The sequence below is a fragment of the Antennarius striatus genome, chromosome 1, assembly GCF_040054535.1.
Source record: "Antennarius striatus isolate MH-2024 chromosome 1, ASM4005453v1, whole genome shotgun sequence".
In the NCBI taxonomy this organism is placed as follows: Eukaryota; Metazoa; Chordata; class Actinopteri; order Lophiiformes; family Antennariidae; genus Antennarius; species Antennarius striatus.
The window spans coordinates 29,682,103-29,707,797 of record NC_090776.1 but is presented as its reverse complement, the minus strand read 5'-3'; the positions used below and the strand labels follow the sequence as shown (position 1 = coordinate 29,707,797).

At 36.8% G+C, this 25,695-nt stretch overlaps 1 protein-coding gene and 1 long non-coding RNA gene across 6 annotated transcripts in view; one reads left to right on the top strand and one right to left on the bottom strand.

Annotated features, from left to right (window-relative positions):
- The window catches only part of LOC137593845 (MAM domain-containing glycosylphosphatidylinositol anchor protein 1), a 159,270-nt gene extending 150,676 nt beyond the window's left edge, over nucleotides 1-8,594 (top strand). For 3 of the 5 annotated variants that reach the window (XM_068312919.1, XM_068312928.1, XM_068312902.1), the window contains exons 17-18: nucleotides 2,195-2,312; nucleotides 6,511-8,594. In XM_068312919.1, the coding sequence (XP_068169020.1) occupies nucleotides 2,195-2,312; nucleotides 6,511-6,596 (204 nt within the window). In that variant the 3' untranslated portion in view covers nucleotides 6,597-8,594. The remainder of the gene's footprint in view (nucleotides 1-2,194; nucleotides 2,313-6,510) is intronic. The other 2 variants (XM_068312965.1, XM_068312910.1) reach the window with 1 other exon arrangement.
- Nucleotides 1-22,869, bottom strand: part of LOC137593886 (uncharacterized) — a 37,767-nt gene extending 14,898 nt beyond the window's left edge. The window contains exons 1-2 of the long non-coding RNA XR_011035176.1: nucleotides 22,813-22,869; nucleotides 22,498-22,627 (exon numbers count right to left, since the gene is read on the bottom strand). This is a non-coding gene — a long non-coding RNA (uncharacterized lncRNA). The remainder of the gene's footprint in view (nucleotides 1-22,497; nucleotides 22,628-22,812) is intronic.
- Between the last annotated feature and the right edge of the window lie 2,826 nt (nucleotides 22,870-25,695).

Genomic DNA, 25,695 nt, shown 5'->3' with positions numbered 1-25,695 from the left:
CTGCAGTGAGAGCAGGGAACAGGTGGAGGAGAAGCTAGAGAGGTGGAGGTTTGTCCTGGAAAGGAGATGAATGAAGGTTAGCCGCAGTGACCAGCGATGTTGTTTGGTCTAGAGACAGTGTCCCTGAAGAAAAGACAGGAGACAGAGCTGGAGGTAGCAGAGATGAAGATGCTGAGGTTCTCTCTGGGAGTGACCAGGATGGATAGGATCAGGAATGAGTATATCAGAGGGACAGCACATGTTAGAGGTTTTGGAGATAAAGTCAGAGAGGCCAGACTGAGATGGTTTGGACATGTCCAGAGGAGAGATAGTGAATATATTGGTAGAAGGATGCCGAGTTTTGAACTGCCAGGCAGGAGGCCTAGAGGAAGACCAAAGAGGAGGTTTATGGATGTAGTGAAAGAGGACATGAAGGTAGTTGGTGTGAGAGAAGAGGATGAGAAGACAGGGTTAGATGGAGGACACTGATTCGCTGTGGAGACCCCTGAAGGGAAAAGCCGAAAGGAAAAGAAGAAGATGAACAATCTATGCTATACACAATCTGGTAGGAAAGTGAACGCTGAACAGAGTAGATCTTTTGTGTAGGACATATCCCTCAATATATTTGTATATGTATGCTGGACACTGATTGACAGTCGGGTCACAGGTGATTGAGGCAACACAGGTGAAGGGAATACATTTGGTGGAGGTGGAGCACCATGTTTTCAGAGATGAACAGAAATCTATTTTAATATTATTAATAATGTTATTAAATATGAAATTTAAAAAATGAAATAATGCCGGACATTAACATGGAACACCAAGAAAGAATAAGATTCAACATAAACTTAAATGTTATCGGAAGCTGTGACAAGCCATTTTATTTACTCTCCACTGTCACCGTTGTGGTGGCATGTATTCCCCAACACCAATGCTAATGAGGTGCTGTCCTTGTGTTAGCAATACACAGTTGTTTTCTGGTAAAATATTTATACTTCTGATGCGAAAACACATTCCAGACAGAAACAAGGCTGAAAAAACATTCACCTAAATAGCAAACAGACATATAACTGCATATATAAAACAGATAGTGGATTCAATATGCAGAGGTTTTGTGCCAACTGTAACATTGGTATTATAATGACAAACATAATTATTAGTTGCCGACAAACTTAAACAACTTGTTGACTCCAATTGAAGAAGATTTTGGTTGTAGTTTGAATTGTGAAACATTATACCCAGTAATAGAAGTGACATTTCATTTATATTTATTTATACACAATGGGTGAATAACAGGGATTCATAGCATTATAGTATAATAAATGACAGTCCAATCACATATCAATGTTATGTATTGGCGCATTTACAAATAACTGCGTATATCTCTTCTGCAGTAGAAATATTAAAAATAGTCACTTGTCAAACACGTGAAAAGCCCAAGTTGCAACTGATGACTAGTCAGTTGTTCCAGCTCAGCTCCAGAGCAAAATGCTTACGGTTTTCTACAACATGTTTACAAGTTTCTCTTTGTCTCGAAAGATTAGTCAACACAATTACATCGTTTTGCTCACAGGAAAACCCTTAAGAAAAAAAAACACTATGGGGCCTCGTTACTCAGGAAGCACGTTGGTTCTTCTATCCAAAATTAAACATTTTAAAGTCACAAAGCTTGCAAGAAAAAGTCAATAACTGCAGTCATGAGAGTTGTGTTTGTTTGCATTTTGGAGAAACAAACCCCCTCTCTTGTTTATTTCCTTTCTTCCATCATCTTATTCCACAGAGAATACTCTTGGGTTTTGATTAGCTGGGTGCCGTGGCATACTGCAGTAATTAGGCTGTCAATCAAAGCCAGATGGCTGGTGGCTAAAGTGGGGAAGCTGCTTGCAAAGTTTGCAGAGGAGTCTTGTTATTTCGTTGTTTTTTTTAACTGTGGCTCTAAAAATTATCATGGGTTAGTATACAGTATATACAGTACTTGTAAATATCCAATACTTCTTCATAGTGAGCAAAACCAGCATATTGTTTCTGTGGTCTTTGATATAATGTCAGTTTGAAATCCAGTGCTATTTACTTATTTCCTGCGGTTGCTGTAAGTTCTGATCGTCTTTTGTGCCAAGATTTGTTATTCATTAAATTAAATTTAAGTCTCTCCTGTACTGAATGCTATACTCACCCAGTATTCACGTGTCACTTTGTTTGTTTCCCCCCAAAACAGATTGTGTTTGAAGGAATTAGAGGACCAAGTTTTGAAGGGGACATTGCTATTGATGACGTGTCCATCACCATTGGGAAGTGCAAGCAGGGGAACACAGTAGCCACCGCAGGTAAGACAGGTAAGATTTTTGTTTGGACGGATCAAGAAAACCCAGAAAAATTTCAATATGCATCTGTGAATAACAGCTTCCTCCTTCGTGGTGTGTGGGTGTATTGATCTTTCAATGAAAAATGCGATTGAAGTTAAATTTATTAAATTATTCGATACCTTTCTTTTGTTGTTTTTCTAAGGTGTGGATAGAGTACTTCCTTAGAAGCTGAAGCAAAACTTACACATAGCCGTGCTGAGTTAAGTTCACATGGAAGTAAATTAAACTAAACTTTGACAGGAGAGAAGGAAATCAGGATTTTCAAAAGAGAAAAATGCACCTGCATTAGTATTTGGAAGGTGTAGGAATACTGCATGGTGAGAAAAGGTTGACAGTGTTGAGACAAGCGAACACCACAGGTCATCAGAATGGAGGTGATTTGGAAGTCCCTGTCCTCTTGTTTACGTCACATTTCATCTATACTTCTATCCTTCAAGTTTGCACACCCCACCTCAGCTGCATCCCCCACAGCCACTTTTATTATATCTTCTTACCTTCTGTATTGTATCATCTACCATTAACTATCTCTGTGCTTCTGAATCCTGCCCTTCATCTTTAAAGCTTATGTTATTTACACTTTAGAGAGACGTGAATGTGAAGAGATAGCAGATATTTTCAGGAGAAATGAGTGAAGGGTTATAAACAGAATAATCAGATACATAACTAATGTATTTGGCTTATATTTTTTCTCAAAGGTGAACTAGAAAGAGCTACAAAAAGTACATATCCACTTAAGCATGTGAACAGAGACTATTGTATCTGAAAAGGTTGAAATGTGGCAGAGAGAAACAGATGTGAAAAGGTCAAATACAGAGAGAGTGACCAAGTGTGTCTAGATGTGTCTGAATATGTGCTAGAGAAACACAAAGATGAAAATAGAATTAGACGGAAATGGGTACAAGAACCAAAAAAGAAGAGAATCTGAAAGTAAAACCTGCCAGAAGTTTTGTTGTAATGTCAGACATGTATATTAAAACACACATTCAGGCATACAAAAATTTCTTTTGACAGCTTCTTTTTATCCTCACATCCTACCAACTTTTTGATAACAGTTTGTATCAATGCCCAACAAAAATTAGGTGGAACCTTAATATTGCATGCTGTTCTAAAAGTAAATAAAAATGGGAACAATAACAACAATTGTAGTGAATTATGACCTTCACAGGGGTCGCTATGGTACAATATTGTAATGACTACTTTTGACTGTAGTTATCTTACTAACTTTGTTCATAGAAATCATGTCTTAAGATAAGTGAAACCTGCAGACCTTCATTAACGACACATCCACTCACCAAGCCAATGTAAAAAAGGAATGCAGTTCTTTTAAGATGGAATGGCTGGTTGAGTACAGTATATGCAAATGGAAGAACCAGCGTGAGACTGGGTGAGATCTTTTCCCTTTTGAGAAAGTTCAAAGCAAGATGCAGACGTGAAACCACGTGAAAAGTAACGTAAAATTTAACATTTATTGACATTTATAAATGATTATAAACGATTTTTTTATGATGATATTAATCATTAAAAGCTATTATTACTAGATAATTTATGGGTAGTAGAAATGCTATTTAAAAAATGAGTAATTAGATACTTTACAGACAGAGTTACAGGCATTTACACTGTATCACAAGCAACAACACACATCATTGTGCAAAACCTGAATGTTTTAATGTGAACAAAATCTTACGTCTGAAAGAGGACATGAAGTTAGTTGGTGTGAGAGAAGAGGATGCAGAAGACAGGGTTAGATGGCGACCCCTGAAGGAAAAAGCTGAAAGGAAAAGAAGATGAGGAATGAAGTGAGAAAGGAAAGGTTGAACCATGTTCCAAATTAAAAATGTGTACATTGTAAAACCTCATCATTCTATATATATATTTATATTATATATATTTTATATATATATAATATATATATTTTATATATATATATATATATTTTATATATATATATATATTATATATATATATATATTTATAGCTAATTTACCAGCATTCATTTCCATGTATATACTGTCTTATACTGTATATCATGTCACTTGTCTGATTGAAGTTGACAAATGCACCTACAGAGTGCAAGGGGTGTTCACTGCAGTTAATTTAAAAGTGAATTGACAGGTTTTTTTTAACTCTCTTTGGAGAGAGACAATTAGACCTGAATAAATACATAGAAAGAATTGATTTCAACACAAGAATAGATGGAAAGAATGCCCTTTTCCTTTGAGAATTTGCTGCTGCTCTCTGTATGTGTAATAGAAGGGATAAGTGAATGTTTCAAGATTGTTTGGATTAATAAATAGTGATAATCTTGTTGGTTGCAATAGAACTGCGGCACAATGGAGAAGGTGGAGATGCTCAGCTTTAAATTAGCGGATTAAAATATCTGTACAATGAAATACATGGAAACGTCGACAACAACGCACACATACGCAACACAAAATATTATATATTGTATTTGCCCAGAGTAATCCAATATTTTTCTGAATCCATTTTGCTTTCATCACATACAGACAAATTGTATCATTTGTAGATATGATACACTTACACACTATTGCTGAAACAGAGAGAGGGGAAAGATTCACTTCTCTTTTGTTAACATATACAAATGAAAAACGCATGTGTCTGTGTGGTAGCACTTCAGCTGAATATGGATCAAAGCTTTAGTATATTTATTTTTTGTCAGAAGGGCTAGAACCCTGATATGAAATCATATTGATCTAAACCCAACTCGAGCTTTGAAGAGCTGTACATATACATTTTTGCTGGATGTTTGTGTAAAATGGAGATTGTATTATTTGTAGATTAACACAAAGAAATAGTGTGTTGGACATCAATTATATGTAGAATCCAAAAGTGACATTTATACTTTGTTTCTTGCAATTCATTGTGACTGGCATCTATTATTGGGAAGACTGCATTGACCCGGGACGATGCTTCTTTAAACAAAAGGGTTGAATCTGCCTGGATAAATATAAATGTCATCAAAAAATATAATTAATATATGAATGAATTTTGTTTACCTTGATTGGTAAAAAGATTTGAAAACCCGACTTTTGTCCTCAGCAGAGGAGAAAAAAACTCAGTACAGGTTACCAGCTAGGCTGCAATAGCCTCTTCATATTGTTGTTGATTACACTCCAGACTTAATAAAGCTCCGCCACTATGATTGATTCCCCTGACAGCAGCTTTAAAAGCTTGCAACATGTCTCTGCGTTATTATTCCTTGCCGCAATTAAATTACAAAATGTAAAGGAATGAAAAGGGCAGGTGCACAACCATTGGGAAAACATTGAGGAAAAGCATCAATTCAGTAATTGAGGAACAAGAGCAGATGAAAAATCTTGTGAACCTATGTTCTACTCACAAGCCCTCAACATCTCAACCCTCCATATTTGGCAAGTTTTTGCTTCTTTGCTTCAGTCTCAGGTACCACCACAGATGGGGCGCACAGCCTCTGTTGTTTTCAAACGTAAACTGAAGAGAAAAACCCTAAAAGAAAGCACTCACACCTGCATTGATCACAGCAGTCAGAGCACGACCTATGCCAGCCAAGACTGTAACACAGCTATGGCACCAAGCTGGGAGAGAACAGATTCAGAGAAATAGGATTTCACAAATACTGATTGACAGCAGCCCGTTTTCAGTGCAACAGGGTTTGGCATTTTGGGTCAGAGGGAACATACTGGTGCGATTGAAGGTCCATGCTCAGACGTCTTTAAAAAGATCCTTGTGGGGCGTTTCTCAAACTGTGTGAAATTTGACTCACACCAGTGAAACTCTGAACTACATCATACGCCCGCTTGTGTTATATTCTCTATGCTAGTCACAAGCCACACATTGCTGCGAGCTGCTTCATTGATTCCATTCACCTTTCAAACCCTGGTTCTCATACAACATGTGAGAAACAAATGTAACCCGGCCGTACAAAAAAGGTCTTTTTATTACTCCCCTTTTCGTTTAGACGACTAAATATGAATCTAAAGAATTAAAGGGCAGAGTGTTAAAAGCCTTCCAATCCATTACCATGCCTTTAATTGTAAAACATACAGTAGAGAAAAAAAAAATCCATTGGAGAACAAGTTAGGAACTTGCGTATATGGAAACCTGCTCATAAATTACCCAATAAAACTCCATTTGCGTGTGCTAATGAGGCTTTGTTTTTCTGTTTTTACAGTTCTAATTGGTGGATCACACTCACTCCCATTGGCCAGCTGGCTGACTGCTGGCCTTGCCTCCTTCCTGTTGCTTCTTCACAGATGATGAGCACTACCATGATACCACCTGTCTGATATAACAGACACATCCTTGAATTGCATTACGTGCTCTTTTCTCTGTCTTTTTCCTCTACTTCTCAGCCTCCCTGTCCTTTTTTCACTCGTCTTTTTATTCTTCATGTATCCCATTCATTCATTCTTCTTCCTTACGTAAACGGCAAAATAGTCTAGTTTCTCCTGCTCTGCTTACTTTCCCCATCCATACACTTGGTATAATAACTTATACTCATTGTATTCAAGATGAACATACTTAATGATTTGTGAAAATGTTTTATCCATGTTAGTCTATCACGTTGTCACCTATTTCTGATCCTTTTCATCTACCTTATTTATCCATTTGTGCATCCACACATGTATCTCCAATCCCTCAAACCACGTTCCTCCATGACCCCTCCACCTTATTCCTGAGACACACCAAAGTGTCGGACACTCTACCAAAGATGACAAAGGACCTGAGGGAATTCAACAAGGAAAACTGGGAGAGAAAAGTAGAAGACAGCGAAAGAGAGAGAGGAAGTGGGGGAAAATCTTTTTTTCACAGAGATTCACAACCCAAACTTTGGGACCATGGGTACGACTGAATGACAAAAATGTCTAATGAACAACACCATTAATGAATGAATGGACAAATGAACGGCAAAGACAGGACGTACTAGAAATTGAGGCAAAAAGAAGGGTGCTCCTGGTAGCAACTCTTCTCATCCTCTGCTTGCCACAAGAGATGAACCTCAGTGCGGATTATACGTGTACATTTATCTTCTATATATTAAATATAACAAAGTTTAAACTAAAACGCAGCAGAGCAGTGGAGGACTTTACAAAATGGAATGAAAGAAGCACAAAGTTTTTACAATCCCTGCTGTTCCTTTGGGTTTTAGGTTTTATTTTACTTATTCCGTGATGTTGCAATCTGTCAATGACTTATTCAATGTTTTTTTAATATTTTTTTGTTGTTTTGTTTACAGCATTGTAAGGGGTCAACTGGGTAATAAAGTATTATATAAATATTTATGAGGAACAGATGATGGTTTATGATCCAGATTCTGTATTGAGCGTGAAGTGATAAAAAGACAGGATGACCGAACTTGACAAAGAAGAATCCTCAACTATTTTTCACATGTACTGAACATGCACAGAATTGAGCTGACGACACAACTGGGTCCTTGGTTCACCCACCCCCTCAAAACACACCTCATGTCATTCTGTGAATGACACGGAAAAGAAAATCCATGGATGGTAGGCTTACCACTTTTTGGCTTCCTTACCGTGAACTTCACATCACCGGAAAACATGACTGAGATGTCTTGATCAATCGGCCACAATTGAATAAATGGACATGTCTCCAAAGAGACGCATGTTGTGGCACAGGGTGCAGAAATTTTTCTGCAGTGTGTACTGTGAATATATGATCTGAGAGCACGTCATTCTCCACAGGTTACTGAATGTCATATGAATTCCCTCCATACTTGAGTGAACAACAGAGACAAGTTTCAGTGTCTGGCCGGTGGGCAGTGTGGTTGGCATATTGGATTTACTGACATTGTTTAATGAACACTGTATGTCTGTCTAACCTTAAACATTTTCATAATCACTTAAATATAATTGTTAAAGTTCAGCAATTCTCATAACTACAGATAAATCTATAATAGTTAATGATTACATTAAGATACCAGTTCAGTCTGCAGAAATACAGTCTTGTAATTTGTCATTACTGTTCACTCTTCACAAATATCCTCAATTATATACTGTAGCTATTTTTCATGCCTCAAGTTATAGCAAAATCCATTGCTCTGATTAATTCATTGTTTTCTGTGTACGAGTTGATCTCCTTCCTTACCATCTGCATTTCATGTCGATCTTAATCAGCACTGTATATGTGTTTGTCATATTTTATTGTTTTCTTTTTCTAGTTGTTGACAAAAGGTGTATTGTTTATTTTTTTTAATTGTAATCAGTGCATAAATACATAAATTGTGTGAATGTTTGGGTTGCCCAGTTTGCTATAAGTAGCACTTTTTAAGTTAAACTGTATAATTCTCTACAAATTCTTGCACCATGAAAGTGCTTTGAAAGCGACAACAAACTGACCATTCTCCATGAAAATGTTCTTACATCCAGTGAGTTCATCTGATAGCAGGATGACACAAATGATTTAAAAAGTGGATTTCAGTGACACGTTTCTTATATATTTTTTCATTCAAATTTAATGTAATAGGTTAATTTTTGTCATTGGTCAATATATGAAAATATTTTTTGGCATTCATTGTACCTTGGGAAAGTCCACAAGCCTATACAGTATGCTTAAGGGCTTTAGCTGCATGTGACACATATGAGCTTAAATTTTAAGGTATCATCTGTATTATTTAACAATAAAGCAGCATACATGGGACCAATAGATTACCCTTATAGAACAAAATAGATTCAGGAACATCATTAAGATTGGATATGCATGGCATTCCATCATTGTAACCTTAGAGATCAGTGCACATGATCCTCTCACAATGATATTTCATTGTGAGAGGATCAAGGGAACGACCACCGTTATCAATTACTTTTGACATGCTACAGTTATAAGTTCAAAGACAATCAAAATATGCAACAGCCAAACACAGAAAGTCACACTATTAAGGTATATTTGGTATAAATTTTTAATACAATATATGACATTTAAAGATTCCAAATTTATTTTCAATAAACAATTTATTTAAATCTCAGCTATCAATTACAGTAGTGCATAACTTTTAGTGTCCAGGTAAATACAAAATGGTTGTCTTTTGAATTTAAATCAAACAACTGTCAGTGGTGATTTTAACAATGTTAGACATACAGTATGTATTAACTTTTTTTGGCCCACTTTGATTAAACTGTAATTTGCAAATGCAGTTTTAATGTCAGATGTTGGCAGTTCATTGTAGAGCATCCCATATTATATTATATTTCTGATATTTTTTACCCAAAACCTTTGTTGGGTTTTGGCCATTATTTACATGAGTACAGTGCACCCTTGCGCATCAAAGCTCGCGACTTCACCTCACCTCACCGCAAAATTTTGGTAGGCAGTCACGTGATACCATACGCGCATTCTATTGCGCTCACTTCTTTGAGCTTCGGACTTGCGTGAGACACAAAAGTGCTTTAAACAGTCGATAAGAGTGTGGGAAAAGGCAATACAGATAGGTGGTGGTTTAATATCAGTATTGGGAGGGTCATGAACGTTTAAAAGATCTTAAATAAGATAAATAGTTCATCGCTTTATCGCGGAACTCATTAATTGCCTGTGGTTCCTGGAACGCATTAACCGCAAAAAAACAAGAGCACTGTTAATCATTTTGAGGGTTTGAAATTGTAGTCTTTTGAATTCTACTGTACCTAGTACAGTCCCAACTTTGTGCACATAACAGAATATTACAACAGAAGATAAAATTGCATTGCCAAGCTTTGTTTGTTCTGATGAATCCGCTGGGTTTATTCATACTTCACCAATATATTTACTACTCCAGTATTATGATATTCTGTGGTGCTGATTTTTCAAGATTTTACCACCAGCCCTTCTTTGGCATGCACACAACATATTCCACTATTTTTTGCAGATCCGTGGGAATGGGAGACAATGATGTGTAACAATATTGGTTTTAAAATGCAGAGGATAAAATTTGAAAACTATGAAAACAGTCTGGAATGGCTCTCAGTAGGTCATATAACTTCAAAACGCAACAACTCTATACATGTCCATCAAGCTCTTACAATTGTTCCAAAAAAGAAAAAAAACAAGTGGTCTGGCCACATATATTGTTATAATTGTAGTAAGAGATCTAATTGACATGAATGTTAATGTGGATGGCCCAAAACAAAATCTCAGAATTTAAATTTTTTTCTTTTATGTGAAATTTTCTTTGGATCTGTTGAATGTTTTTCTTGAACTATGCTGCACCACTTTCTAAAGTTTTGAGGTTCAGTTCAAACTAAATTTAGCAGAAATGGAAAACTACCTGAGCTTATCAGTACTGGTAGTGAAGTCATTGTTCTCCTAAGGTGCTTTCAGATTTACATTGCTTTAATAGCCTGTGTTAAATGACATCCGTTAATATAAACCAAAGAGAATACAAGTTTCTAAATGTTTACCATATGAACTACTGATGAAAATTAGATCAGTTTAAGTGTATGACATCATAATCTCACTTTCTATCTAAATATCAAGAACTTCCTAGAAGATTTTTTTTTCTTTTAGTTATAATGTTTTTCAGTCATATATGTCACACAACATTTAGTGATCTTTTTATATAGTTACAAAACGTGCACAATTACAAGATTTGCTTGTGTCCATTATATTGGTTACTTTCACTTCATTTATGCATCATACTCATTCATCTATTTATTGTCATCTTGTTGCATTGCATACACAGAGATTTCTACTACTTTACAGGTAAATAATAACTAACAATAAACCAACTGCCCTTCTGTATATCTGCTTGGTACTGTCTAGTGTCTGGAATTGACTGAAATTGACCTGAAAGAGACTGGAGTAACTCAACCTCTGTCCCCTGCTTTTATCTATGCCAACTGCTAATAATACACTAAGTAAACAGTATTTAGAACTCCTCCTGAGGGTTCAGTAAAACAGTGCAGTAAATGGTTCAAAAGTTCTTTTCTGTTATTTTGTTGAAAAAAAGAAAAACACAATGCAAAAAAATAAATATTTAAGAGCTGGCCATCTTCCCACATAGCGCTAAGTTGATTTTGGAAAATGCCTCAATTTCAGTATGCTTTATAATTAAATATGTTTTCTCCTGGAAAAAAAAGGAGACGTGAACTCCTCAACAGAGTGAGAGCTACAAAATTTGCAAGTCCACAACTGAATCTGAAATCTTATTAAACATTGTCAAAGGGATAAGCCTTAAAATTTCGCAGATGAATTCTTAAGGACTCATACTGCTGTAACTTTGCGTGACATGTATTGTTTTTGCATTAAGTAAGTCTTGCGAAAATTTCATCTGTCACAGTGATAAAACACACACTGAAATTCAGGTTTTATGTTGTATAATTGTACGTGTTGTGATCCATTTCAAAACAGGAGATGTGAAATACACCTTTAATGTGGAGAAAAGGGACAAGGGTATCACACAATGCTGGGTGTTGTTTCTCTTTGTCATGTACTCAAGTATTTTAGAGGAAATATATTTGAAATATGACTGAACAGTTTAAATAAATATTAAAGAAACAAAAAAGTAGTAATTGTATGAGACTCTTAATAAGTATATTCTTATGGATTACACTTTAGAAAATTCATGTTTTCATGGTGAGTTATGAGAAGCTTATTCCCACTCATGTCTGTGCACTCAAGGGAATCGGATTCAGAAAAAATGAAAACAAAAGAAGCTCAGTCCCAAACAAAGTAAATGTACATAAACATGAACAAAGATAATCACAAGATCCAGGTTGCAGCAATATAGGAATGGCATAATTAGCAGTATAATTAAATAAAAAATAATAATACCCCCCCCCCACATACGCACACACACACACACACACACACACACACTTGTCCAACTTGTCACTAACACTGCTCTCTTTAGTGATGAAAAGTATGAAAAGAAGTACCAACAACATTTTACACCTGTTTTTAGCTCCAGAAGCCTCCAACCCCTGGCTGAAAGGCAAGAATTTATACAGTATTCCCAATTAAGGAGGTGGGAGCTGTCTCCTATAATGATTTCCTAGGCACCTCCTCATTATATACAGTATATCGGTCAGACATCTCAGTTATACCCCTATAATCTTGCTGGGTCCCCTCACAACACTTAAGAACATTGTTCTGCATAACAGCAAGGTTACCATACAAATAGATGACAGCAAAGGACTTTACAGACTCTTTAAAAGCCTTGTAGAATAAAATTGGCAACTTGTCCACCTGAAATTAGAGAAGCTAAAGCCAAACGCTTCTCAGAAGAGTCTTTCTTAAATAACAGATCTTTTTTTTTTTTTAAAATACAGTATGCCATTCACTGACTTTGATATCAATGGCTTGCTATTAGGATACATCTTAACTACTTCATACAGGGATCACCATCCCTGGAGAGAGGCATGCCTCAGTCCTTCACAAAGATAGTGTAAGCCTTCTCCCTTTTCAGCCAGATGACTCCAACTGGGAGATGGAGATAGTGCAGTTTGTGCTTTTCATGGACAGGATATTGAGGTGTAGTTGTGGTGAGGAGAGGTTACAGCTTGGTGGCCTGAGGATGGCATCGCTGCTTTTTGCAGATGATGTGGTCCTGTTTGTATCATCGGCCTGTGACCTGCAGCACTCACCTGCAGCACTCACTCACGTGAGTGAGTGAGTGCTGCAGGTCACTGAGCTTCTCATGAAGTGGTGGTGGTGAGAATCAGCGCCTCCAAATCTGAGGCCGTGGTCCTTAGCAGGAAGACGGACTGTTTTTTCGTAGTGGGGAATGAGGTCCTTCCACAAATGAAGGAGTTTAAGTATGTTGGGGTCCCGTTCACAAGTAAGGGAACAATGGAGAGTGAGATTGGACGGAGAATTAGGGCAGCAGGAGTGATATTGTAGTTGATTTACCTCACAAGTGCTTACATGCAAATCTGACATGCAAAGTACCAAACATTGGAAACATGCTTTAACACAGCTCATCACCTCTTTTACCATATCATCTTCTCTCTTTTCATTCTCTCTTCCGCTCTCAACTGAGCACAGAAGAGATGTACAGATAGAGGTCTAATTAATGTGTGCTTTTTACTCTGAGCTCCCCCTTTGTGTGGGGCACCATGGAGGGGTTTGAGCTGAATGGTTCAGAGCTACTCTGCTCTCCTTCATTTGTTGTCTGTGTCACTGGGGAGATGGGATTTTTGGCTGAGCGTGACTCTAGTCATCTTGTACTTGTACAATGAGATGATGAGGGCTTTACTGCTGTGCCTGTTGATTCAGAGATTAAACAGGGTTCATTCCTTACAGGTCCAAACTCCGTAGCTTTTAGAAGCTTCCACATAATCAATTTGTATTTATGTTTAAAAACCAATTCAGCACCGGGTCCTTGAAGTTATATTCCCGTTTCTGAGTTACATGTAGTCCTCCACCTACACGCTCAATTGGTTCAGAGATGCAGTTAGTGAGCTGAATTGCTCATTAGTCATTAATTACATTCAATATATCTGTAATTGCCATTTGAGGTCATTTAAATGCCATTACTACGAGGGGTTGTGGTAGAGAAGGGAACTACAGTAGTCAGATATGCTATTGTGAAGTTGCTCATACCTGCAGATGTTCGTAAGTCAGACGTTCTTATCTGGAAGACCATCTGTATTCAATTTTATACTAAGACTTCAGGGAACACATAACACCAAGTCATAGGTCAGTCACAATATGTCACAATGTTTATACCTGTGTACCTTATCCAGAGGTTGATTATATTTTTCACCAGTGCGTAACAGCAAAAATGGTTTTGCAACATTATCTAATTAAATTTGAGGGATGCAAGGTTCTGAAAATCAATTGATGTCAATATATTACATCTAAAATGAGAAGTATCAGACATATATATGAGTGTATGTATGACTTTTTTGGGGGGTCGTTTGGATGATTTCAGAGCAACATACCTAGTCTTTATTTACTTCCTCCTACTTGGTACTTCCTCACCATGAGAAATAAACAAGCTTATGTTAAACACACAGCTTAACATGTTTGTTACTCTCAAAGGAGTAACAAACCCACCATGAAAACGTTCAGTTATACTTGAAGACAAATTGTTTGATATTGAACCAGTGAAGATTCCTCCAGATGCTCTGAGCAGAGAAAAAAACAAACCACATCCTAAGGACTGAATGTCTTCTTTACATTATTCATCAAATGCTGCTCTTATGTGTCATCTTAAAATACTTCCTCAGTGGAAGCGATGTAAAAATACAGTAAAATATTGAATTGTTCTTATTACACACTTTAAAAATCTCATGAAAACATTTTTAGTTTGAAGAATTCTAAACCAACTAAATATTGATCAAAGGTCACACAGCTGTGAATATTCCCCATTGAGAGATCAATAAAGTTTATCTTATCTCATTTTATTTTTCCTTGCTTAATCTTATCTTATTTTCCATTTTTACAACTATTCATTCAGTTTCAGGTAATATTCAAACAATCTTTTCCACATTCTAGTCAAAACGCACCTGGAGATATTATGCATTCAAACCTTAATTGTTGGAAGCTTTAGAAATGTTATGACCAGCATGAGACAAATGATGCTTGTGATGTACTCAGAGCATCTGGCTACAAATAGAGCATAGTGGTCATGAAATATGTTAGTATAATGCTTCTGCGCTAGAAAGTCCTGTGCTGCATTAATGGGCCTGGAGAGGGAGAGTGATTTAATTTTTAAAATCACATTTATTCATGAAGTCGGTATTACAAGATAGTTACGTTAACAACATCAAGAGAGATTCACTCAAACATGAACACACACTACAAAAAAAAAAACTCATATGAAATGTGGGCAAAATATACTTGAATTAAATTCAAATTTCCTAAAAAAAATATTTTTAAAGGTATAGTACAAATAAAGGGGGAAAACAGGGCTGTAAACATATTTCTTTGACATTAGTCTGTTATTTTAGGTCTTATAAATGCAATTATTGTATAATTCAGTGCATATGTTTGTCCATTTGACTAAGCATATGAGAGTGGGATGACACATCAACAGCCAGAGATGATCAGAAGAGGATGAGTTGCACATCCATTCCAAGAAATTCCTTTATTGGCTCAAGTATTCTCAAAACTACATTTCCCTCTTAAATAAGATCATAGAAACCCAAGCAGGGCATTCCGGTTAAGATACTTTTCACTATTTTTGTGGCCTGTAGCCACACTACACATGAGAGAATATCCGGGTTCCTAAATGAAAAGAGATTAAAATGAGTCAAGAGTCTCTGGGACTGGAAGAGTAATTTTCTGGGTATGAATATGCACTTTCAGCAGGCAGAGCACTGAATTTCCTATTAATGAGAGACAAAACAATTTATGATTTCATACTGTGTCAATTCCCTATAAAGTGCTTACAATACTTTAAGGCTGTGTATGTCACTGCCAAACGGGGCCTACAAGGTTACCCTTAACAGACCATAATGGGGTGTTGTGTATCCACATCTTTTCAAAAAACACTTGACAAAATTTTACACACAAAGGTTTTTTTGTGATTATAATTTAATGATATTTCTCACATGCTTCAAAAAATCTTTGAGGATCATTATTTTTTCCTTCAGTGTACTTATTTTTAAGCATGTATTCACATTTTAAATGAGATGATTTTTATTTTTCAGGGTCAAGGGAGTCTTTCCAGTTACAGTACAGGAAACAATTGTATCCTAAAAAAAACCCCAAAAAACTTCTCGATCCTTTACATCCATGGTTGTAATTATTTTGAACATATGACATGACACCGTCGATCACACAAAGTGTTTTTTTCTGTACAATAGTTTAAAACTGATAGGTTGCAATGTAGATGTTCTAACAGTGCTTTGCTGAAAGCCTTTATATGAATCACCCACTAGGCTGCTGAAGTCACATTAGGGGAACTGGGAGAGAGGCCAAATACTAATGTAAAATGCTCTATAGTGTTTTGCACTCCCTTAATTTATTTAATTCATTCTATTATTATACTGCAGTCATCTTAATTAGCAGGAATTCAGGATGACATATGAATTTGGTAATGGATGACTGAGTGTTGGGATAAAAAAGTGACCCGTTTTTGTTTGGTTTTTTTGTCCACCTGTTTTGTATTTACGAATTCATCTAACCTAAAAATATGAACCTGCATGGTACAATCTATTCCTATAAAGTCATAATCATACACCACAAACTTAATACGAATGAAACAATACATGGACTGACATAAAGCTATTTACTGCGATCTGTAGTAACCTCAGACCAACAACAGTCCACTCCTGACCTTGAGAGGACTTTTCCATTGCTCTGATTCTGCCTCAGACAAGCCAAATATCTGAATAATTAAACCAGAGTTATTATTACTGGCCAATTAGTTTCATCTCACTCTCACTGCTTATCTGCTCCAATGTTTGCACACTCTCTCCATAAATGTGCTTATATTCATGGACACACACATACAAAAACAAAAACTATGCTTACTCTTAAATCAGAATAAATTGTTTACTCCGCATCAGCATGGACAAGATAGGGAACATTGCACTAAGTATGTTTGCTCTATATTGCTGAGAGAATGATAACGGTTAATACAATCAACAACGTGACTGTATTATCTTTCAACAATGTTATTGAAAAGTTTTTGAAAAACTCTGCACTTGTGATTCACATAAATTCTACTACTGTCATTAAAAACAAGGTAATAACTTAAATCCACTCTGTTCCAGTCATGCCTCCTATTGTGGTCAGGATATCCAAAAATCAAGGTCACATTTTTCAACTTGAATGGAAGTTATATACAACATTTGGCAGTTTCTAGCAGTTCATGTGGGTTGGGTGGCTTCAGAGAGTTACCATCAGTTTAAGTTTGTCTTTGGAGGGATTTGTTTTTCCTTGATTTAAATTTTTTACAGGGGTTCCTTTTTCAGTTCAAACCATTTTCTTTAAAGTTTGATTTTTATTGTTTTTGTCATTCATTTTATGTTTTCCTGTAGTTTCATTTACCAATGCCACCTCTCAAAACCTAAACAAGCCATCTTTATTTTGGTGACACATGCAATATCTTAGTAAATTTTCTCAACCAACAACTCCCATCAGCTGTTGCTTCTTGGGAAATAGAACTAACCTTATACGTGTCTGTTTGCAACTGCTGCCTAGTCTTAGGTCTTCCTTTGCCATAAATGCATGTATTCCCAATGGCATTGGCTAGACATGATTTGCATTTTGTGAAGAGACATTTCAGTAACATGTACATCCTCCTCTGTTGCATTCATCTACTAAAGCCACTGCTGTTGAACTGCAATAACAAGATTTGAATAATGCCATAGGTTAGGAAGACTCCTGAGGTGAATGTGCTGAAATTCCTACTCTAATAAAGACTCCAGTGTCTGACAAGGCCATGGAGTTGCGGTTGAAGTTATGCGATACTTGGTGTTTAGCAGACCTTTAGTCGGATGAAAAAAAATAGCTTTGTTGACAGACGAGGGGCCAATTTCTCAACACAGTGGTACCTCTACTTACAAATGTCTACATACGAAATTTTCTACTTACGAAACGCCTCAACAGGAAAATATTGGCTCTAGTTTTATCATCTAGTTTTATCTAAAGAACATTGCCAGGGTAAGACCATTTTTATCTCGAGCCAACACAGAGACACTAATGCATGCTTTTATTACTTGTAGAATTGATTACTACAACGCTCTACTTTCTGGTCTCCCCCCCAACAAAAAGCACTAACATCTCCAAAACTCAGCTGCACGACTTCTGACAAGAACCAGAAAGAGATCTCACATTACACCAATTTTAAGGTCTCTGCACTGGTTACCTGTACGCTTCAGAATCGATTTTAAGATCCTTTCAATGGTTTTTAAATCTCTTAAGGGTCTTGGTCCTAATTATTTATCTGATTTGCTTTTAATATATACACCCTCTAGATCTCTCAGGTATTCAGGCACTGCCCTTTTAATTACACTCAAAGTTTTAACCAAAACATATGGTGAGGCCTCCTCTTACCACTACGGCCCACATTTGTGGAACAGTTTGCCTGAGGACCTGAGAAACAGAGTCTGTGGACATTGTTAAAAGCAAACTGAAGACCCACCTTTTTAACTTGGCTTTTAACTAAAAATGTATTTATTTATTTACTTTTTTCTTTAAAGTACTACTTTTAACCTTTTAGTCTATCGTGTGTGTCTTGGGGATGAGGGGGCATTTTTCCTGTGTAATCTGTTTTTATGTTGTTTTTATGTAAAGCACTTTGGGCTACTCACTTTGTATTAAAAGCGCTTTATAAATAAAGTTTGATTGTTACGAAAGATAAAAATACAGTGTGGGCTGCTACTCGCAGCTCCCACAGGTTCATGAACGCAACATTCTTATAGCTGCTCTGCCATTGGCTATTACCTAGTATCCTGACATCCCATTGGCTAAGAGAGACCTCTGTGTGTAGCTAGACAGGTGTCTATGCAGCGTCCTCGTCATTCGGCTCTTGACCCATGACATGTTCTGATAGTTTTACGTAAATATATTAACTTTTAGAGTATTCACTATGGACCCCAAGAAAGTGACGGAGAAAAGAGGAAAAGAAAAGACGAGGAAAAGAGGTTTTTTGTTCGTACAAAGCAAGAGATCATAGAAAAGTATGAAAAAGGGATGCATTTGGTTGATCTCACCAAAGAATATGGCCGTAATGCATCTACAATCACCACATTATTAAAACAAAAGGAAGTTTAAGGAGTTTAAGGCATCGCGTGGGTGGTTGAAGTTCAAAACAAGGACTGGAATTCACTGTCGTTTGGCATCGTGAGATAGGAGCGCATGAACCAAAGGGCAAAAAACTGATTTTTTAAAAAATTCTTTACTCTAGTCTTTGTTTACATTATGCACAACTCTTATTTATTGTGTAATAATGAATTGTAACATGTATTTGTTACATGTTTTGATGCATTGAAAACAGGTCTCTACTTACGAAATTTTCTACTTACGAAATTTCTTCCAGAACCAATTAATTTCGTAAGTAGAGGTATCACTGTATATTGCTTATACTCACATTGATTTATTTTGCACAGATTTATTGAGGATGGGGATGCAAAATAAGCTGGATGTGATTAACAAAATTGCATATAGGATAAAAAGCAAAAGGAAGCTTTATATATTTCAGTTCACCCAAGATTCCAATCCTGAATGCAGTGATTTTGCATTTCCTTGTGACAAATTTAATCAAATATTTTGGTACTAACTGAATTACTTTATCTAATCTCGTGGAGCTATTATTGTGATTATGGCATAATCAACAAAATATATTTTTCACAAAGTCAAACTGAGATGTGACTTTCACCTGTATCTAGCTCATTGTTATATACAGTGGAAATTTGTATCTCACAATGAGCTAGTTCATCATTTTTAGCCAAAGCAAAAATATTTTGGGAAGAGTAGTTGAAACTATGCTCGAACAGTTGTAGTCCCTGTGAAACAAAAATAATACGGACTATGTTTAACTCGTTCTACCACACTAGCAGAGTCCATCCATACAATACATACAGGCATGCAATAAAAATGCTGACTTAATGGGGCTATAAATGCAACCTCAAACCTTTCCTTTTATCTTACAATGCAGCAACAGGTAAGTGAAGAGACAATCAAGGATAGAGGGCAAAACATTTTGATTCACTTATTGATGCTGAGCAACTTTTCTTAGTTTCCTTCTTGTTTCCGTATTGCACATTTTTTTCTCCCATGACTGGTTAGAGCAGTACCATTGCCACTGTACTGTTAATTGTATTGTAAGTTGCACACATAGGCACAAATAACCGATTTCGGAAATGTCATCTTTTAAATGTACAACAGATATGTTCAAGATATGAACATCCTACTGTTCATAAGTGAAATGTCTATCTATAAACATCCAAATTTGCATAACACTGAAATACAGACTGCACCCAAGTTACGATCACAATAGGTTCCAAGAGGCTGTCCATAAGCTGAGTTGTTCATGAATCATTATGTATTGAATTTCAATCTATAGTTGCAAGAAATAAGTGGTCGAGATGAGGAAGATGAGTGTCGGAGAAGCCTGTAAAAAAAAAAGAAACAAAGTGGAACAGGAAAAAAAAACAAAGCAACACAAAAAACAACAGAATTTAGTCAGAAATGTTCCCTCTGTTTTGAATTTGTTCAACAGCCAATTCAAGTATAAGACAACAACGCGCACGGTATAGGAAAGACTGAATTGTTTTCGCTGAATCAGATTGCTTATTAAGTCTGTTGTCTGTTGTCACACAGCAAACAAATTCTGTTTCTGCTTGTTCTGCAGGGTACATTTGTGGGGTGCTGATGAATTGAATGAACTCAGTTAAACTGAGTTTCTTTGGCAACAGAGTGTAGAGAGGACTCCAGCGGAACTCACACACACACACACAGACGCATACACACACACACACAAATGTTTGCACAGTGGAGAGCACAGAGGACCCAGGCTGTATATTAGAGGTTCAGAAACAAAGTCATGCTCACTGCAACACTTCAGTCTATGTGTAGGGAAAGATACACAGAGATGGAGGATGAAAAGACGGGGAGGCAAACAACATCCGACACTTTAATTTACAGGCCCCTCTCAAACAAAGTGTGCTTAATAAATGTGAAATGCTATCATCCACAGAGGAGCACAGCGTCAGAAGACGCTGAGGGCTCAAGGCGAATATGGTATGGAGCAAAGCAATGTATGTGCAGCACGACTTGAATAAGCATGCTGAACTGTAAATGAGAATGAAATCTGTATGGGTGGAAATATACAAAAACTCAACACTACTCGGAGCACAGACCTCTGCTACGACAACATTACTCATAATTTGACCATTACAACTTTATGACAAAGAAAATCTTACTGTACAACTCTTTGAATATAAAAATCAAACTAATATTGGGAAGAACATCAATATCATTTCAATATTTCACATCTCCCGACCTATATATTTGAATAAGCCCACTCGAAAACCTCTCTCTGTCACGTTTTAACTCCACCCACTACCTGGCACCCGACCAATCACGGTGCATCTGCCAAAAGGGATCACGATAACAACATGGCGTAAGGCATCGGGCAGCGAGGCTTTTTGTCGCCGTTACGCCTTTTGTCCACACGACAACCCAGATATCCGGGACAAAAACGCTGGCCAAAGTGACGTTTTTTGAAAACACCGGGTCTGCGTTGCGCTGCCTGCTGGTGGGAGGACTCTGTGATGGAGGTCGTCCTCAAAAAGTGTATACAACTAATCCATATTTTAAGATGGCACACTGAATAAACATGTTAGCATGAGGTTCAAAGGTCACCAGCACAAGCTGCTTCACATAAACACAAGCATCTGCTTCTTTCTGACCAGCTTAACTAGGTGAACATTCCTTTCTCTGGTGTTCGTTACATATAAGCATGACAATTCCTGTCTGGACCAGAGTTCCCACTTTTTCCTTGTCTGACAGCAGCAAGAGAACCCTCATGAGCTTATGCTTGCTCTGGGGGGTTCAGTTGGGTTTTTCTGTCTGTTAAAGCACTTTGAAATGTTTGTCACCATGATTAAGCGCTATATAAATAAAACTTGATTGATTTTAACCTTTTCAGTGATGTAAGTGGCTAACTTGGCAGCCAATGAAAAATCAGGTCACACAAATGACCATATGGCTCTACATTAGATGTTATCTTGAACAACATGGCTTCGCTGATCTCTTTTCTTGCAACTCCTAAAAAGTTGTCTGTAAGAGATTGCAGGAGGAACTCAGAAACCACTAATACCGTACTCAGTATACATATTAACTACCAGGCTAAACCAAAATCAATACAATTTCCATGAACATCATTCAAAAGTGAAAGCAACAAGTCACACAGTAGACAGTTACAGAGAGACTGAATGACAAACTGAACTCCATACTTATGAATAACTTGCTTTGTGGATATTACTCCTGTTCCACCTTCAATTTTTGACCTGTAGAAATGAAAGGTATCTTTGTTCTTCAGTGGATCCAGTCAGTTTAGCTTTTATTGTTAGATTGTAAAAATGCAATTAAAGTGTCACATTGCTCTAGCAAATCTTGACAGAGGTTGAAACACATTTGCAGTTCCTTCCTTCCTCTCGTATTATTGCAATTATTTCTAAATAATTTCAATTTTGCAATACAAAAGACCATACACATTAATATATAAAACAAACAAGCAGGCTGGATGCATTAAACACGTACTAACCTTTGATGCTGGTTGTTGGGAATAAAGGTTCTAGCTGGCAGCCACACTGACCACACAGGAAGCAAAGGTTGCGCTCAAGTCCTTTATTGGTGACACTCTGGATGAGTGTCAGTGACGTATGCTAGTGGTTCTGTGAAGCAGGCAAACAATTACCATACAATACCCAATAAACAATAGGTTCAAACATGAAATAATTAAAATGCATAATTAAATTACAAACATGAAATGAGTTAAATGCATGATTAAATTAACATTAGTCAAACTTCAACTGAAATGCACAATAAATTGTACTCAATAAAGACAAACTTAACTTACAATGAAATATCAAGAGACACACGGCATACACCACCAGCTTCAGCAGCATGTGTTCAGTGACAAAGAGGAAGTCCTGCCTATTCTTGCCTGTATTTATAGAGGAGGCAATGAAAGACAGGAAGAGCTTCCACCACCTTGTGGAGTGGAGGGGGAATGTAGTCTTTGGGTTTTTTTGGTTATTTCTGATTGTGTTCAGATTTGAGAAAGACTGAAATTTATAGATTCTTTCCCTCCACTTGCACTCGTATTCAGTCAAAACAAGAAAGGAAATATTGATTATCTTACAGAAGAAATGTAAGACTCAGTCTTTTAGAGACAGTAGTTTGAAACTAAACACTACGAAGTTTATAATGAGAATTTCTGCTGTAATTTCAATTTATCGTTAGGTTAATGAGCAGTTTTAATAAGTACACTGAACAAATCCTTGCTGGTTGGTTCGAGTTAGGTGGGATTTGTTTTAATAGTTTTTCTTAAATAATTTTTGCATTCTTATCAATCAATCAATCAACTTTTATTTATATAGCGCTTAATCACATCTGAAGACATTTCAAAGCGCTTTACAGATAGAAAGCCAACAATGCCCTCCAGAGCAAGCATAAGCGACGGTGGTGGGGAAAAACTCCCTCATTGAGGAAGAAACTCCGGGCAGGACCCAGGCTCTGGAGAGCGGTCATCCGCCTTGGCCTGTTGGTTGGTAAAGAGAAATACACTGGGGACAGAGATACGTCAAGAAAAAAGAGAGAGAGAGAGAGAGAGAGAGAGAGAGAGAGAGAGAGAGAGAGAGAGAGAGAGAGAGAGAGAGAGAGAGAGAGAGAGAGAGATATTCACTTCTATTTGAAGGTTGTGATTTTTCCAACTTACTTGCAGTACTTAGAATAAAGAATACTACAATGGTCCGAAGATCACTGAGTAGTTCTGATGTATTTATGACTGCAATCAATTTGTTCATTACAGATTTTTTTTTGTTTTGTTTGCAATTCTCTTTAATTTTATGTTTTATATGCATATACTGTATTTAAAAAAAACAACAACTTAAAATTACATTTCGTCAAAGGTGTTCTATATTTCTAGTAACAGCCTGGATGACCAGCCTTCCGAGGCTCTGACAAATTTATCTCCAGACTGCTGGTCAGTTGTTCTTGAATTTTTAATGCAGAATTATCATTCATTTTACAAAAATTAATGCACATGCACCAATGAGATCTATCGTGAGTGGAAGTGATCATTTTATTAGTGTACTGGACCAACAACAAGAAAGTAAAAAGAAAGAAAAATTATAATAGTCGAGATGAGGTTAGGATTTGTGATGCAAAGATCTCAGACCAGATGGATGAAGTGTAATATATCAGCTGCAGGCACATGTGGATTGCAACGTCAACGAGATATGTTATACAGAATATATTTATGAATAATCCAACACGGATTAAAGCAAATTGTGTGTCGCAATCAGATTAGGTTGCTGGGTCAAACTTGCGACTTTAAAAACCCTATGTAATAAAAAAACAAAAAAAAACAAACACTGAATATACAGTATGTCAAAAGATGTGGGAAACAACTGGTGGAACATCTTAAAAGGAATTACATTAGGACTGGTTAGAAACATGATATAAAACATGGTATAAAAAGGGCATTCAGACAGGGCTGACAAAAGAGTACCATTATGTCTCTGTCCAGTACACTATCATTAAAAGATTCAGAGATGGCTGCAAACTTCAACCCATGAGATGGCCCTGCATTAATGCATGTTTATCAAATTTAGGCATTTAAATACTTTGCTCGTATTAAAATTCTGATTGAGGAAATAATTTTTCAAAATGTACTTTATATCAACATTGTCTTTGTGCCTTTTGCTTTTACAATTACACGTTGGGTAGATGCAGCATTGCCCACCCCACCCCACCCCACCCCCCAAAAACATTAATTTATAGTAGTTTGTTTGTGACATGTCCAGTTCATAGTGTTGGCTACACATCAGACACATTGTGTTTCTCCATGGAGACATACTGTTTTCAAAAGATACAGTATGTGCTGCTTTAATTTTAGTAAATAAAACATGTTATCTTCACATTGTTTGAGCATGGGATAGGCTCTAGCACCCCGCGACCCGGGATGAAGGAAAAAGCTGGCATAGAATAGGGTTGGATGACTAGGTGTGCTATTTGTTTCATTTTTCTCTCTGCAAGGGTTGTGAAGACATTTGGTGGAAGAATGGACGGACGGACGAACGCACACACACTGACAATTACAATACATTACAGCTTCGCGGGATTTAATAACATCAACCATTATATTAAAATTACAGTTAAACTGAAATAAACAGGACCAGCACAGGTTTTTTCAGAGAAACAAAATAAAAGAGAACACTTAGACAAAAGCATTGGAAATCTCCAACCCTGGCTTTCTTCTGCCAGCATGAAAAGAGACCCCTTTATCTCTTTTTTTCTTTATTTTGTCAATTACTTTCAGCCCTTTATTCAAACAACTACATAGCTTCAGCTAATGGAGACTTCATTACAGTATATGCTGACAAAATGAGACCCAGATCAACATGTGAAAACTTCAACTAGACCGGCACCCAGTGGGATTTGTTTGATTCCACTCTTATCTCACTGGTGAACCTGAGGAAGAGCATGTCCTTTCTATTAGGATGGAGGAGAAAATGAGGAGAATTCACATTTACACCATGCTCTGGGAATGACTACTCGTAAAAGAAACACTAGAGATGGATGCCCTGAAAAAATGTGTTTGTGCACACTTGGGTGTATATTTGCGAACATTCACATGAACACACACAACCACACACACACACACACACACAGATACACATGACACTATATGTTCATTTCCAGGGATATTCTTCTGTGCATTTGGTTCTATCTAGCG